The 17,849-nt window shown below is 40.4% G+C and overlaps 1 protein-coding gene across 4 annotated transcripts in view; it reads right to left on the bottom strand.

The window, feature by feature from the left end:
• Positions 1 to 17,508, bottom strand: part of PRORP (protein only RNase P catalytic subunit) — a 123,960-nt gene extending 106,452 nt beyond the window's left edge. The window contains exons 1-4 of one of the 4 annotated variants that reach the window (XM_081227812.1): positions 17,433 to 17,508; positions 15,804 to 17,085; positions 13,835 to 13,882; positions 13,217 to 13,349 (exon numbers count right to left, since the gene is read on the bottom strand). In XM_081227812.1, the coding sequence (XP_081083938.1) occupies positions 13,217 to 13,349; positions 13,835 to 13,882; positions 15,804 to 16,792 (1,170 nt within the window). In that variant the 5' untranslated portion in view covers positions 16,793 to 17,085; positions 17,433 to 17,508. Of the gene's footprint in view, positions 1 to 13,216; positions 13,350 to 13,834; positions 13,883 to 15,803 lie in introns of all 4 variants that reach the window. The other 3 variants (XM_081227810.1, XM_081227811.1, XM_081227813.1) reach the window with 3 other exon arrangements.
• Between the last annotated feature and the right edge of the window lie 341 nt (positions 17,509 to 17,849).

The following is a 17,849-nucleotide window of genomic DNA, read 5'->3' as shown; positions in this document are numbered from 1 at the left end:
ATTTACCTATGACTATGGTTTTCACCCAAAATTATCCTGTAGAAAAGAAGCTGTCATACACACATTAGGGTTCTTCAAAATCTCAAATTAGAAGCAGTGGTTCTGACCCCACTGCACTTTAAAATCATCTGGGAGTTTTTGAAAGCCCTGATGCCTGGGCCCCAAACCACAGCAATTAAATCAGAATCTCTATTTTGTGAAAATGAAAGGCAAGCCAGACTGAGACAAAATATTTGAAAAAGATATATCTGACACAGGACTTGTACCTAGAGTCACTCTTACAACTCAGTAATAAGAAAACAACCAAATTTTTTAAATGGGCGAAAGATCTAAACACCACCTCACCAAAGAAGATATATGGACAGCAATTCAGTACATGAAAAGATGCTCAACATTGTTAGTTATCAGGAAAATGTACATTAAGACCACAATGAGATACCACTTCACATCCATTAGAATGGCTATAAGTGAAGAGACTGACCTTAATGTTAAGTGCTGGCCAGGATGTGGAGCAACTATAACCCCCTCACACTGCTGGTAGAAATGTAAAATGGGACAACCACTTTGGAAAACAGTTTGGCAGCTTCTTAAAAAGCCACATACATACCTACCATAAGACCCGGCCATTCCGCTCCTAGATGTGTATCCAACAGAAGAAAAGTTGTAGTGGGTTAAATAGTGTCCCCTCTAAAATTCATATCTACCTGGAATGTGACCTTATCCAGAAGGGGATCTTCACAAATCTTATTAGTTAAGATGAGGTCATACTGGGATAGAGTGGGCCCTAAATCAAATGGCTGATGTCCTTATAAGAAGAGATGACACATAGAGAAGAGGAGGAGGAGTGGAGTGATGCAGTTAAAAGCCAAGAAACACCAAGCACTGCCAGAAGCTGGGAGTTTCTGAAGCTAGGAAAAGGGGAGAATCTCCCCAGAGTCATCAGGAGACCAGTCCTGCCAACACCCTGATTTCAGACTTCTAGCCTCCAGAACTGTGAGAGAATAAATGTCTGTCATTTTAAGCCACCCAGGCTGAAGTACTTTGTTACAGCAGCCTTAGGAAACAAATACAAAAGCACAAAGTACAAAGACTTGTACAAAATGTTATTAGATTTATTTGTAATAGCCCCAAACTGGAAATAACCCAAACATCCATTAACAGGTGAATGAATATACAACTGTGATATAGCCACACAATGGAATACTACTCAGCAATAAAAATGAATGAATGAGACACAAAACATAAGTGAATTCTGAAAATAATTATGAATTAAAGAAGTCAGACAAAGCAGAAACTAACACACCATTGTTAAGCAATTATACTCCAATAAAGATGTAAAAAAAAAAAAAGAAGTCAGACAAAAAAAGACTTATATGATTCCCATGGTGTTTATCTGAGGTGACAAGAGTGAGTGGTATGTGGGTACAAGAGGGAGTCATTATAAAGTGGCAGGAAACTTTTGACGTTGATAGATATATTCATTATCTTGACAGCACTGACAGTTCCAAGGTGTATACACGTGTCAAAACTCATCAATTTGAGGGGAAGATGGCAGAGAAAAGCACACCAGGAATCAATCTCCCTAGACAGACTAGACAACAGTGCACTGACAGAATCTGGCTGATCTTGTAACAATTTGCAACTCTGAAGTCTGTTGAAGGTTTGCAACTTCCAGGGGAAGCCTTAAATGATGAACAGTGGTTAATTTAATCAGTTTTAGCTCTTAGAACAGCAATAGCTACCCACCTCTCATCCCAAACCACATGGCAGGCAGCTGTACACATGTTCCTGAAGCAGTCTGCTCACAGCTTATGGGAGCCAGGGTGGTCAAAAAGGACCCTGTCCTCCAAATATTGGGGATTTGTGGTCTGACTGCAGACTGCTGCTTCTGATCACAGAGATGCAAACAAAGAGGTATAATCATCAAGAAAAAGAAAATTTGAATATACCTATAACTAGTAAGGAGAGGGAATCGGTAATTTAAAAATCTCCCAACAAAAAGAAGTCCTGGACCTGATGGTTCACAGGTGAATTCTACTAAACGTTTAAAGAAGAACAAATACCAATCCTCCTTAAACTTTTCCAAAAAATTAAAGAGGAGGGAACACTTATCAACTCATTCTTCGAGGCCAGCATTAACTTGATACTAAAGTGTCTTTAAACTACAAGAAAGGAAAACTATAAATACTGATGTAAAAATCTTCAACGAAATACTAGCAAGCAAAATTCAGCAGCATATTAAAAGGACTATTCACCATGACCAAGTGGGCTTTATCCCTGGAATTCAAGGATGTTCAATATATGAAAATAGATCTATATAATACACCACATAAACACAACAAAGGAAAACAACACATGATCATCTCAAATAATGCAGAAAAAGCATTTAACAACATTTGACACTCTTTCATTAAAAAAGCAAACAAAAAAACAAACAAAAAATACTTAACAAACTAGAAATAGAAGGAAACTAAGTCAACATAAAAGCCATATATAAAAACCAACAGCCAACATCATACTCAATGGTGAAAGACTGAAAGCTTTTCCTCAGGACTAGATCAGTACCAAGGCAAGGATGCCCCCTTGTACCACTTCTACTTAACACAGTACTGGAAGTTCTAGCCAGAGCAGTTAAGCAAGGGAAAAATAAATAATAACAAAAGGCATACAAATTGGAAAAGAAGTAAAACTGTCTTTGTTTGCAGATGATATGATCTTATATAGAGAAAACCATACAAGTACACACACACACACACACACACACACACACAAACTGTCAGAAGTAATAAATCAATTTAGCAAAGTAGCAGGATATAAAGTCAACACACAAAAATCAATTGCATTTCTACAGACTAATAATGAACAATCTGAAAAGAAAATTACAGAGGCAATTCTATTTATAATAGCATCAAAAAGAATACCTAGGAATAAACTTAACCAAGGAGGTGAAAAATCTGTACAATGAAAACTACAAAACACTGCTGAAAGGAAATAAATGGAAATAAATCCCATGTTCACAAATCAGAAGACTCAATACTGTTAAAATGTCAACATTACCCAAAGCAATCTACAGAATCAATACAATCGCTATCAAAATCCCAATGACTTTTTGTGTGTGTGTGTGGCAGAAATAGAAAAACCCATCCAAAAATTCAAATGGAATCTCAAGGGACCCTGAATAGCCAAAACAATCTTGGAAAATCAAAACTGGAGGAGCCATGCTCAATGAGTTCAAAACTTACTATCAAGCTACAGTAATTAAAACAGTGTGGTATTGGCATAAAAATAGACATATAGACCAATGGAACAGAAATAAATCCAGACCCTCTTATATATGTTAAAAATGACTTTTAACAAGAGTGCCAAGACCATTCAATTGGGAAAGGGCAGTCTTTTCAACACATGGTGCTGAGAAAACTGGATATCTACTCACAAAAAAATGAAGTTTGACCCTTACCTAATACTATATACAAAAATTAACTCAAAATGGAGCCAGGACCTAAATGTAAGATCTAAAACAATTAAACTCTAAGAGACAAAAACAGAACAAAAGCATCACAACATTGGATTTGGCAATGATTTTCTTAGATATGATGCCAAAGGCATAGGAAACAAAAGAAAAAATAAACAAATTGGACTTCATGATAATTTTAAAAATTTTGTGCATCAAAAGACACTATTTTTTGTTTGTTTTGTGTTTTGTTTTTTGTTTTTGTGGTATGCGGGCCTCTCACTGTTGTGGCCTCTCCCATTGCGGAGCACAGGCTCCATGGCTCACGGGCCCAGCTGCTCCGTGGCATGTGGGATCTTCCCGGACCGGGGCACGAACCCGTGTCCCCTGCATCGGCAGGCGGACTCTCAACCACTGCACCACCAGGGAAGCCCAAAAGACACTATTAACAGAATAAAAAGTCAACCCACAGCATGGGAGAAAATATTTGCAAATCATATATAGGGAAAAATAGTTGAAATACAGAGAAAACTCAACAACAAAAACCTAAAACTCAACAACAAAAACCCCAAGCCCCACTCAGAAATGGGCAAAGGACTTGAATGGACATTTCTCCAAAGAAGACAGCCAAATGGCCAATAGCACACGAAAAGATGCTCAACATCACTAATCATTAGAGAAATGCAAATCAAAACTACAATGAGACACCACCTCACACCCATTAGGATAGCTACTACCAAAAAGAAAAGGAAAACAACTAGTGTTAGCAAGGATGTGGAGAAATTGGAACCCTTGCCCACTACTGGTGTGAATGTAAAATAATACAGCCACTGTGGAACACAGTATGGAGGTTCCTCAAAATATTAAAAATAAATGTAGCATATGACTCAGTAATTCCACTTCTCAGTATATATCCAAAAGAATTGCAAGCAGGGTCTCAAAGACCCATGTTCGTAACAGCATTATTCACAATAGCTAAGATGGGGAAGCAACCCAAACGTCCACTGATGGAGAATGGATACACAAAATGTGGTATAAGCATACTATGGAATATTATTCAGTCTTAAAAAGGAAGGGAATTCTGTAATACGCTACAACATGGATGACCCTGGAGGACCTTACGCTAAATGAAATAAGTCAGTCAAAAAGACAAATACTGTATGATTCCACTTACATGAGGTACTTGTAGTCAAAACCATAATGACAGAAAGTACAATGGTGGTTGTCAGAGGATGGGAGAATGAGGAGTTATTATATAATAGAGTTTCAGTTTTACAAGATGAAAAGAGTTATGGGGATGGATGGTGGTGACGGCTGCACAATAATGTGAATGTATTTAATACTACTGAACTGTACACTTAAACCCAAAATCTCTAGGGGGTGGAGTCTGAGCATCAGTAATTTTTAAACATCCCCTGAACTATTATAACAAGCAGATGAGGTTGAGAACCATTTCATTAAAGGGTGCCATCTCATTTATTTTGTTTTGAACAAAAGCATACTACTTGGTAAAAACATATAAGCCTGAAACAATTTTGATAATGCTCTTTTTAGATGCTTATGGAGGTAAGCTGAAATCATACATTTTTCTTAAGTAGACAAACTCAACATGGATTAGTACTTACTCCTTGGTTTATACCTCACATTCCCAAATTATAAACAAGCTTTTAAAAGTAATATTGATAGAAGTTCCAGCTGTTTGTTCCCAGTACAAAATAACTTAAAATGCTGAACACAATATAGTTTTGTTTTTTTTTTAAAGAAGATGTTGGGAGTAGGAGTTTATTAATTAATTTATTTATTTTTGCTGTGTTGGGTCTTTGTTTCTGTGCGAGGGCTTTCTCTAGTTGTGGCAAGCAGGGGCCATTCTTCATTGTGGTGCGGGGGCCTCTCACTATTGCGGCCTCTCTTGTTGCGGAGCACAGGCTCCAGACGCGCAGGCCCAGTAGTTGTGGCTCACAGGCCTATTTGCTCCACAGCATGTGGGATCTTCCCAGACCAGGGCTCGAACCCATGACCCCTGCATTAGCAGGCAGATTCTCAACCACTGTGCCACCAGGGAAGCACACAATATAGTTTTAATACATATTTGCAATGAATGGTGTTATAGACTGAACTGTGGCCTCCTCAGAATTTGTATGTTGAAGTCCTAACCCTTAGTACCTCTCAATGTGACTGTATTTGAAGATAAGGCCTTTAAAGAGGTGATTAAGGTAAAATGAGATTATAAGGATGGGCCCTAATCCAATCTGACTGGTGTTCTCATGTGAAAAAGAAATTTGGACACACAAAGAGACACCTGCAGATGCCTGAGCACACGGGAAGTCTTTGTGAGGACAAACCAAGAGGGGGGCCATCTGCAAGTCAAGGAGAGAAAAAAAACCTCAGGAGAAACCAAACCTGCCTATACTTTGATTCTTGGAACTGTGCAAAAATAAATTTCTGTTGTTTAAACCACTCCGTCTGTGGTGTTTTGTTATGGCTGCCCTAGCAAATTAACACACATAGTAAGCAGAAAAAAAACACAAGATGAAAAATTTGGGGGAAATGACACTCTGGAGCTGAACTTTACCCTGGGGCACATGCCACACCCTGAGAGCCCTACCCTGGATCTGGACAGGGCCCGGAATGGCTTGTCCTCTGAAATCTTAGCCTCAAATTTTTAGTCACCTGCTCTCTGACCTCAGCCTTCCAGTTTTCATTCTCTTATTGTCACTGTACCTTCTCCTTTATTCCACAGTGAGACTACGAGCCCCTGAGCCCTCCCAGACAAGTGCTCTCTGGCCTTATTTCCTTCCCTATCTAGTTTGGGCCCCGTGGTGATTGTGTCAACTATTCTATCTGAACTACCTTCCTCTGCTCCCTATTACATTGCCATATCTAAGCAACAAAACCCAAAATCTGAACCAGTGCTACATTTTGTCTTCACTACTCCTCTGGGTGAGCCATGCTCTGTTGGAAAAATATTAAACCATGTATTTACGGAGAGTGATGCCTACAAACTTCAATGATTCAAGTCTCAGCACCCCACTCCCTGCCACATCCTTCTGCTTGAGTTAGCATCTCTGCCATTCCTCTCAAGCACCATCCCAAGCCTTCTTCACTCTCTCTAATCCTCCACTGATGCCCATCCCTCACCCTGCATCCCACTGAACATAGCACGTCATTAGCCTCAGCCTTCTTGCCTCCCATCTATATATCTGTATCCACACCCATCTTCTTTCTTTTCTAGTCTCAGAGAGGTTTCTTTCATTTCTAACCTCCCCATCTGTGCTTTTTGGCAACCCCTCCTACTTTTGAACCTTGCTCATCAGTAATGCATTCTCTCTACTACTTGTCCTGCTTATTCAACATTTTTATCTTTACTGACAACCCTTTCTTCATCTTATGAACATGCACATCTCTCCCATCTCCCTAAACCATCCCTTGACCTCTACCAAACTCTAGCCACCACTATCCCATTGCCTTCTTCCTGTTTTCAGCTAAACTTCTCAAAAGGAGAGTTTAACCTCAATGTGTGTTCACTCAGTTGCTATAACCTGGCTGGCTTTGACCCTCGGTGTACTATTGACACTGCTCTTCCTAAGATCATCAATGACTCCTTACTTAGTTCTTTTTTTTTTTTAAAGATTTATTATTTATTTATTTATTTTATTTATTTTTGGCTGAGTCACATCTTATTTGCAGCACACAGGATCTTCCTCAAGGCATGAGGGATCTTCCGTTGCGGCGTGTGCGTGGGCTCCTCTCTAGTTGTGGCATGCGGGTTTTCTCTCTCTGGTTGTGGCACGCAGGCTCCAGGGCCGCATGGTCTCTGTAGTTGTGGCGTGCGAGTTCCAGAGCGTGTGGGCTCTGTAGTTTGCGGCATGCAGGCTCTCTAGTTGAGGCATGCGAGCTCAGTTGCCCCACAGCATGTGGGATCTTAATTCCCTGATCAGGGATCGAATCTGCATCCCCTGCATTGTAAGGCAGATTCTTTACCACTGGACCACCAGGGAAGTCCCCTTACTTAGTTCTGAAGTGGTATCTGCTCATTCTCTCAAAGCATGCTATAGGACTGAGGGGAAAGGACAGACCCTTTCCTAGTCCCCACTGCGCCTTCAAAGTTGCTACTTCTCCACCTCAACTGAGGCTTATGCTGTTCATATATACCAGGGGTCAGCAAATGGTTTTCTGTAAAGGGCCAGATGGTAAATAGTTTAGGTTTCGCGGGCCCACGGTCTCTTTTGTACCTACCCAACTCTGTGGGGCAAAAGAAGCCACAGACAAGACAGGCATACATGTTTGGTTCAGTTCCAGACCACCACAATAAAGCAAATATCACAATAAAGCGAGTCATACAAATTTTTTGGTTTCCCAGTGCATGTAAAAAGTTATGTTTGTGGCATCTAAAAAAATGGTACAAATGAACTTATTTACAAAACAGAAATAGAGTTACAGATGTAGAGAACAATCATATGGTTACCAGGGGGCAAGGGAGAGAGGGATAAATTGGGAGATTGGGATTGCCACATACACACTACTATATATAAAATAGATAACTAATAAGGACCTACTATATAGCACAGCGAACTCTACTCAATACTCTGTAATGGGACTTCCCTGGCAGTCTAGTAGTTAAGACTCCACGCTCCACTGCAGGGGGCATGGGTTTGATCCCTGGTCGGGAAACTAAGATCCCGCATGCTGCACAGTGTGGTCAAAAAGAAAAAAACAAAACAAAACAAAAAACAATACTCTGTGATGACCTATATGGGAAAAAATCTAAAAAAGAGTGGATGTATGTATAACTGATTCACTTTGCTGTACAGCAGAAAGTAACACAACATTGTACATCAACTATACTCCAATAAAAATTGTTTTAAAAGTTATGTTTACATTATACTGTAGTCTATTAAGTGTGCAATAGCATTATATCTTTAAAAAATGTACATACCTTAGTTAAAAAATCCTAACCATCATCTAAGCCTTCAGTGAGTCATCATCTTTTTGCAATAGTAACATCGAAGACCACTGATCATGAATGACCATAACAAATACAATAATAATGAAAAAGTTTGAAATACTGCATGAGTTACCAAAATGTGTCAGAGACACAAAGTGAGCAAATGCTGTTGGAAAAATGGTGGCAACAGACTTACTCAACGCATTGCTGCCACAACCTTCAATTTCTTAAAAAACGCAATAAAGCAAAGTGCAATAAAACGAGGTATGCCCGAATATAAATGAGTGACTGTAGCTGTGTTCCAATAAAACTTTATTTACAAAAACAATTGGTAGAGGGACTTCCCTGGTGGTCCAGCAGGTAAGACTCCACGCTCCCAATGCAGGGGGCCTGGGTTCTATCCCTGGTCAGTGAACTAGATCCTGCATGCACAACCGCAACTAAGAGCCCATATGCCACAACTAAGAAGTCCGCATGCTGCAACTAAAAGACCCCGCATGTTGCAACAAAGATCCCACGTGCCGCAGCTAAGACCCGGCGCAGTCAAAATAAATCAATAAATAAATATTAAAAAAAAAAAGTGGAAGGGTGGACTTGGTCTGTGGGCCATAGTTTGCTGACTCCTCTCTGCTATCACCTTGTGTTGTCCCAGGCATCTGTACATTTATTAAGAATTTGGCACCGGACTCACAGACTTCATCACCAGCCCGGCAGTTGGTAAGCATTCCATAATATGGTTGCAGTTATTATTTTTAAAAATTATCATATGGACACTCTAATTAGCTCTGTGGATGACCACCTAGCAATTTAGGCTCTCAGTTTCTTCATCTGCTTAACTCTCATACCCTGGATTTTGTCACCACTCCAGAGCCCTCCGTCTCTCAAATCGAATCGCTAATAGACACTAATCACTCTCACTCCCTTTATGCTTGCTCTCCAACCTCACTGAGATTCCGGTCCACTTTTATCTCCCTCGTCTCCTAATCTGTGAGCTCCTACTCATCTTTACTTCCTTCTACCAACCTTGATCTCATGGTCCGTTAATTAAGCCACCCTCTCACCTACACCCTCAACTCCTGTCTTCCCTTTTCCCTCGACGGTACCACCCTAGCAAAATCTCATCCCATCCCATCCAGCTGCCTTCTCTCTACCTAGATGGCCCAGGACTGCTGAAAATGGCTCACAGATCAATGCCCTTACAAGTGTAGTTGTTGGGACTTCAGCACCACCCAGCAATACTCTCCTCAGTTCTCCCACAAATAATCCAAACTTCCAAGGCTTAAAATTGTCCTTAAGCTCTCTCAGACTATCAAACATTCTCTCACTTTCAAATGACCAATTTGAAAATTCTCCGGCTCTTCAGAGAAAAACTCTTTGCTGTATCTACACATTTAATTTATCCACTATTCTTAATTTGTTTCCTCTCGTCCCAAAAAGAGTTGGTTCTACTTCAATCTACCAGAAATGCTCTGGATCCATCTCTGCCCCTTCTGCTTCACCAATATTACCAAAGCTAAACCCTGAACCAATCCAGCCATATGCCTTCTTTCACTGCCTGTTAACCATGGATATGGTTCTCAGCCTGAGCTTCCCCATCTTCAAATTGGTGATATCCTTTCAAGATTGTTGAGTGCTGTGAGTGTAATAGGCCTAGAAGTGCCTGACATAGGGTAATCATTCCATAAATGGTCGCTATGTTATTATTATGTTAAATCAATAGCTTAAAGGTGAGAGGCAGATGACAAAAAAATGGGATACAGAATCGGGGAGCTGCAGCGAGGAAAGGGGAGAACACCTGGAAAGAGAAAAGGAGACAATTTCCCTTGTCATAAAATGTCCCAATCCTTCTGTGAATATATTCAGTTGCTTTGTGAATTATGGTAATTAAATGTATGACTACTCTTTGCTATTCTCACCAGTCTGGAGCCTGAAACTCCTCCTGCAGTATAACATTCTCCGAGGGGAAGGTTTGCTCTGGGTTCTAAATCTTTGTCAGCAGAGAAAACTAACAAATCTTCCTTCCATTAGTCTAGAATTACAGTCAGAAGGAATCATTAAGAAGAAATTATGGCAATGTTTAGCCATTAAGAGTCTTAAACAAAAGTATTCAACTAGTGATTCCACGACTGGGGCAGGAGCAATTCAAGGTGAAAACCTGGGACATCTTGTGCCAGAAAGCACAGAAATGCTCAAAAACTGATTGAAGGGGAGCGGGTTTGCTAGGAGGATGTCAAAGACACACAGGAGCTGGCTTGGCAGGGGTTCCCACAGGCCAAATTTGGGACAATTTGAGCATCAAAAAGAATAATGACGGTAATGGAGTCTAACACAGTTCATCTTAAAAAAAAAAAAAAAAAGAACTAGAAAATCATCACTTTGCACCATTCCAAAGGCAGAGCTCATCTCTGTCATGTGAAAAACACTGGGTGAAGAGTTAATGGGTGACAGGATATCTGCGTAGTCTTGAAGTATTACTCCACAGATTACTTAATTTTTAATTACAAAAATTACAAAGGGAAATTATAAAGGAAAAAAATGCACCTTTACAGTGGAGACGTATGGCAGTCACCCTCTTAATCAAGTGATGAAACTTAGCATCAGCAACAGAGAGCAACCTGATATTATGTGACTGCTGTGATGCAGTAAGAAGCACACAGCATTGCCTGTATAACATACCCCAAAAGCTTTTACACTGAATTAATGAAGAGAAAGCCATCAGACAATTAGTCCATGGTCTTGCTACTCAAAAGTGGTCCAAACACCAGAATCCCATCACCTGGGAGCTTGTTCGAAATATAGAATCTCAGACCCCACTCTGGACAAGTGAGTCATAATTTGCATTTTAAACAGATCCTCAAGTGACTCTGAGGTACAAAGTTTGAGAAGCCCTGAACAAGACAAACCACCCAGACTTTTCAAAAAAAAAAATCAATGTCGTAAAAACAAAAAAAGGCGGGGTTGCGGGGGAGGCGCTGCTCTGGATTTAGAGAGATATAATAACAACCAAAAGCAATGAGTGAATCTTGATTCAATCCTGGGTCAGAAGAAAAAAGTTATAAAATACATTTTGGGGGAACAACTGGGAAATTTTGAATATGCAGTTTTTATTAAATGACACTGAATTAATGTGAAGGGTCTTAAATGTGATGGTAGCATTTAATTACATAGAATGTTCTTATTCTTAGATACAGGGAGTTCCCCGGTGGTCCAGTGGTTAGGACTCCAGGCTTTCACTGCTGTGGCCCAGGTTCAATCCCTGGTCAGGGAACTGAGATCTCGCAAGGTGGGCGGACAGCCAAAAACAAACAAAAAAAGAAGATACATGCTGAGATATTTAAGGTAACATGTCTACCAATTCACTTTTAAATGGTTCATAAAAACACACATAGAGACAGAAAGCATATGTGGAATAATAACTGGTTACTCTGACAAAGAGTATGTAGGTGTCCATTGTGCTATTTTTTAACTTTTTCTTTTGGTTGAAAATTTTATTAAATAAAAAGTTGCAGGATGGGAAGAATGTTCAATTAGCCCACAAAAGAAATGTAAAGTCTTTGGTAGCAAACAGCATGATTTACACAACCCTGAATCTATCTTAGCACCTGCTTCCAAAGATAAACATTAAGTGTTCAGCAGATATTGGATGAGAGAAAGGAAATTTGTTGAAATCATTTTAGCTGGCAGAAATTCCTAAGGCATTAAGAGCTGCTACAGCCAGTCAGCTGTCAAGTACATATAGAACTACGAATTGAATTTTCATTCAATGAGAGGCAGCAGAGTATAAAGGCAAAAGTTTTGGGGTCAGTCTGACCTTGATTTTATTAGTGGAGCGTCCTAGGGTATATTTAACCTCCCGAAGTCTCAATCACTCTATCCGTAATACAGGAATAAAATAGTATCTTATAGGGTAGTGTAAGGGTTAAATAAGATATGAGATAATGAATATAAAGCTCTTAGGATCATTTAATAAATGTTAACTATAATTTTACCAATAAAGTCAGCTAAAAGGTATTCCATAAAGTGAAGATAATGTTTTCATGGACCAGATTCTGACTTTATTCTGAGAATTAAAAGTCTTCCTAGTAGGGGTATTTTCTGATAACTTTAAGTCAACGTGAGAAGGCAGAACAATTTTTACTTCTCGTTTTTATTTGGTATCTTGAAGAAAAAGCATTCAGTGAGATGATAGGCAGCCTTTCCCCAAGGATAACCTTTCCCCAAGGTAAAAGCATGTTACTTCAACTTAATCTTAGTCAACCAGCATAAAGTACTGAAGGTTAGCAAAATAAAGCTATTAAGAATGACTTCAAGAATCAAATTCGGTAAAAAGAAGACTTGGAAATAATTTTGTCAAGTTACCTTAAACTCTCTTGACTAGAAAACTTGTGTGAAACCATAATGCTTTCATGGGAGTTTACTGAACAGTTTTCTGGAAGCACCTAGACGAAGAATAAGCATCCATCTTTTTGGCTTAAGTGCACTTGTGCGCAGATGAAATAGGATTGACTTCAATAGATGGATGACAGTCTAACCCAATTATTCTATGAAAGTCGAAAGCAATCTCTCCTAAAGGTTGGCAACTACGGCCAGTGTGCCAAATCCAGCCCACGACTTATTTTCATGAATACAGTTTTACTGTATTCATTTATGTATTTTCTGTGGCTGTTTTCACTCCAACAGCAGAGTAGAAAAGCTGCAACAGAGACGTTATGTCCCACGAAGTCTAAAATACTTATTATCTGGCCTTTTACAGAAAAAAATTGTCGACCCCTGCTCAAGACAAGCAACCCAGGAATCCACAAGACCTGTTCCAGACTCACCTGAGGTGTCGTCTTTTTGTATTGGTCACCTCCATCTATCACATCCCTCATGATTTTTTCCTTGAGAAATTCATACTCTTCTGAACTCAGGTGAATAGACTCTACAGTTTGTCCACAGCCCAAACACTGACCACTGTAATTACAATTAAATGTGTGAAATAATGTCCTGGAAAAGAACTTTTTCTACAGTGAATAATTCTAGGACATGAGGAAATTGAAAGGTAGTTTTAAAAAAGAACATTATAACCTTTGCGATCATCATACACATCTCACTTTTTGTAATCCAGACAATGTAACAAAATAGTGTGCCAGAAAACCCAAAACAGTAGATGGCTGGCACCCAGACAAACTTTTTAAAGTCATTCCTAAAACACAACTGGGTCCCAAATCTCTAGGGAAAAACATTTCTGAGGCGTCACACCAGGCTCACAGCACCTACTGAAAGAAACATTTTGAGCACTACCAATTCTCCAAATGCAAAACCGTGACTTTTTTCTTGGCTATCCTAACTAACTTAATTATCCTGTTTCTAAGGTAGTCTTAATTTTTTTTAAAATAAGTAACAACAACCTACTGAACCTGAATCGAACAAATTTAAAATAAAACGTTGGCCTTTACCTTTGCTGGACTGTGGTGAACTGTCCTTTCCATTGTTCTCCAGGAACACTACAAAAAAGATTGCAAAACCAAATCACCAGAGGGTCAAATCCCTACTGAACAGAAAGATATTCATTGTATTTAGAAAATCCATAGGAAAGAGCTCTGAGAAGTTAAGGATACTTCCCTAGAATGGTTCAATTAGAAGAGTGGTTGCTTACACTGTGATGGGGCTAAGTAACTCATGGTACTCTACTCTGGATCTCCTTCCCTTTGCTTCTCTTGTCATCTGACCCTCATCTTTAACTCGAAATCTGTCTTCACAGGACCTGCCCAGAAAGCAGCCCAGACCTCTAAATCAAAACTCAACTCTAGGGACTTACCTGGCAGTCCAGAGGTTAAGACTCTGCCCTCCCAATGCAGGGGGCACGGGTCGTGATCCCGCATGACGCACTGCCCAAACAAAAAAAAAAATTTTTACTCGTTCTCCATAAAGCTGCCAGACATTGTTCTTGGCCCAGAGTAATTTCTTCTCTTACACTATCATTTTATACACCACTCTGAGATAACTGTCTACTATTGTATTCCCAATTAGGTCATGAATGCCATTATAATAGATCTTACATCACAGAACATGCACAGTGCTAAGCCTAAAATTGGAGGCATTCAAAACTACTTATTGGTTTATTTGCTCAATCAACTTATCCTTTATTCTTTCCTCGTACAGAAAATACCATCCATTCCTACTGATTCTACTGCCTTCTCTCCTTTCCCAGTTCTTAATTCAAGATCTCATCATCCCTCATTCAAACCTACAATTGCCTCCAAACAGATCTCCCTGTTTCAAATCTTAATTCCTCTCTAATCATATTTTCTCACTGTTTTGGCAGTTACTTTTTAAAAACTACTCCAAGACCAGCACTCTTGATAACATTAAAATCCAAAATCCGGGCTTCCCTGGTGGCGCAGTGGTTGGGAGTCCGCCTGCCGATGCGGGGTACACGGGTTCGTGCCCCGGTCTGGGAAGATCCCACGTGCCGCGGAGCGGCTGGGCCCGTGAGCCATGGCCGCGGAGCCTGTGCTCTCCAGCGATGAGGGGCCCGCGTACAGCAAAAAAAAAAAAAAAAAAAAATCCAAAATCCTTCCCATTCCAAGATTTTCACAACCTAGCTCCTCTGTGGATATTCAATAAATGTGTTAAGAAAGATAATTAAGCATGATTGCTACTTCAAAGCTCTGTAAAGATAATATATAGTAGAAAAGCAAGAGAAAAATAGAGACAAAAGGAATGAATCTGTAGGAAAGAGCCTGAAGCCAATTAGTGGTAAAGAAATAAGAGAACAAAAGACTGAAGCAATAAATCAGCATGCACACAGCCAGTAACATGAATAAAAGCAAAGGGAAAGCAAAGGACAGCCTTGGAGAGAACACTCAAATGACGGTATGATCAAAAACAGGAAGGATGAAGATTTTCTTCTTTAACACCTATCAGGTTTGAGCAGGATTCCTCTCTCCCCTCTAACTATTCAAGCTGGTGAAATGCATAGATTAAACAGAATATATATGTACACATCATACCAGTCACTAGGTTTCAGAAGAACTTCTGAAAATACTAATATGACCCAAAGACAGCTCCAGTTTTCTTGCTATGAACTCCAGCCACAAGTGCTATTTGAAAATATTCACATCATACTAGACACCTCAGAAAACAAAATAAATGACTCTAAAAGGAAAAAAAATACATAAAAACAAGTGTTCTATAATTTCCCTTTTATGTGATGAGTAGAGATTAGCACAACTTATTTACGCTGCTACTTTTTTAAAGAGAAAGAAAACTTTGTCTTAAAGGGAAAACAATCTTTCTAAGAGACAGAAGAAAGTATAATCTGACTAGAGTAATTCTCAGCAACTAATAAAAAAAAAAGAGGAGGCTAGTTTTAGGTAACGGTATTAAAATAAAAATATACATATAAACAAAAATCAAAATTACCTTTCAAACCATGTTTTTATACTGTGTGCAAGTGACTCCCCAGGATATAGCTGATTATTTCTTAGATACAAAAGAATGTCTTGCAGTTTGTTTGAATACTGATCACCTTTCATGTCTTTTCCAAAATCAAAGAAGGCTTTTAATGTTTCCAACATAGGAACAATATCATGACCTAACAACTCCTGATACAAATTCCAAGCTACATTTACATCTTGATGAAAGAGGGCTCCCTGGATACAGTCATTATAGTTCTTTTTTGAAGGAATCATGACTTTTTTGATGTCCTCTAACAGCAGCAAGGCCTCTCTCCATCTGTCTGTATGGATTAATCCCCGGATGAGAAGAGTGTACGCTCCAGATTCTAAACGCTTGTATCTGGCTTTCATGATTTCATAGACATCAATAATTTCTGATGTCTGCTTATGAAAAACGCAGAGATACAAATACTTGACCAGCAAATCATAGCCTACAATACCATTGTTTTTGGCAGCTACCCAGGCCAGCACAGATTTGGCCACATCGACAGAGCTATGGCATTTAACCATCTGTGAAATGATCCAATTTTCAAAGTTAGCCTTTTCTTTGAAATCTTCCTTCAGTTTATCCCACTCCTCTGAATTCAAAGGTTTTGTCGGGAGTTGAAAAATGTTCTTCACAGGTGGCAAGACGTGCTCTTTACTCGGAGGATTCATCTGTGATCTCTTCTTAGCCGCTCCAGCTGCAAACATGTGAGGAGAATCAGCAGAAACTTGCTTACTACTGCCCTCATCTTTTTTCCTGACATATCTGGCTTTGGCAGTCATCAGATTCATTGCTTTGGTATTTTGTGGAGACACCGTTTTAAGAGAAAACCACTTCTCTTGGTTCCTGATGCCATAACAGTCTTTGAGAAAGAGAGAGAGAGAAGAGTGACCTGGGCCTAGCCCAAGGTATGGGCTGCTCTTCCAAAGTTTAGGAAAGCTTCGAATACCAGTGAAATAGAAAGTCATTATGCAGTTAAATCAGCACCAGATTGTGAGAGAGATGTTCAAAAAGCCCCAACTTCTACAGCATAATTAAGGGATTTGGGGGGTAGGGGGCGGAGATTCGAAGCGCAACTTTCTAAAAGATGATTTTCAGCTTCTCACAGACAAATCAAATGCTTTTGGGGCTAACAGCAACGAAGCTTGGTTGAGTTCTCTCCATTAAACAAGGATATGGGGACATCCAACCTTGGTCGCAAGTTCCAGGACGAGGGGACAGAGAAGGAATCCTCTGGTGCCTTATATTCCAGTCCGCGAACCTGAGGAAAATGCACAAAGAAGACCGGCCAGTTGACTCACGTGGATCACAGCTGTCCTTGAAAAGGGGCCGGATCCCACGGGAGCCAGGCTGCAGAAGGGGCGAAAAGTCGGAAGCCCCCTACCCCAGACCCACCGGCAGCCAGGACAGAGGCGAAAGCCCGAGTCTTGGGGCCCTGGCCGCCAAACTCGTCAAGTAAGGAAATGGGGGTGGGGAAGGGGCAGAGAGCTGAGCCGAGCCAGCGATACAAGTAAGGAAGGGAGGTCCACGAGGGCACCACCTACTGTGTACGGATCTACCACAAACGAAGTTCACTTGATTCAACCACTCACCGCAGCACTCACGTACCATGCAACCATAAACGCGGCGGAAACTACCCCGCCCACAACGCACTGCGACGGCGCGGCCGCGGAGGCCTGGCTGAGCCCTAAGCAGGCCTTCCGCCGGCCTGGCGGCAAGAAAAAGGCGACTCTGAATCTTTTACTGGCAGGAGGGGGCACAAGCGGCTGCTGAAGGTGCCTACTACATTCAGGGAGACTTTAGGGCTTCCAGATATCCGCCATGAACAATGAAAAGAAACTGTGAAATTAGAAAGCTCGTCCCTCGAACCGGAAGAGCCAAAGGACTTCCGGAATCACGTGGCGCACAAGTGCGAAAGGGCCAAGATGAAATAAAACGGCGGGCTCCTTTCTGCGCCTTTAAAATACGGCGTGGTGAAGCTGGAAAGCTGCCTTAAGGAGGCTCCCTCTCCGTTTCTTTCACGTC

Source organism: Mesoplodon bidens (genome assembly GCF_964165515.1).
Source record: "Mesoplodon bidens genome assembly, chromosome: 3".
Taxonomy (NCBI): Eukaryota; Metazoa; Chordata; class Mammalia; order Artiodactyla; family Ziphiidae; genus Mesoplodon; species Mesoplodon bidens.
Note: the sequence above shows the minus strand (reverse complement) of the source record. Positions and strands in the feature narration are given on the sequence as shown.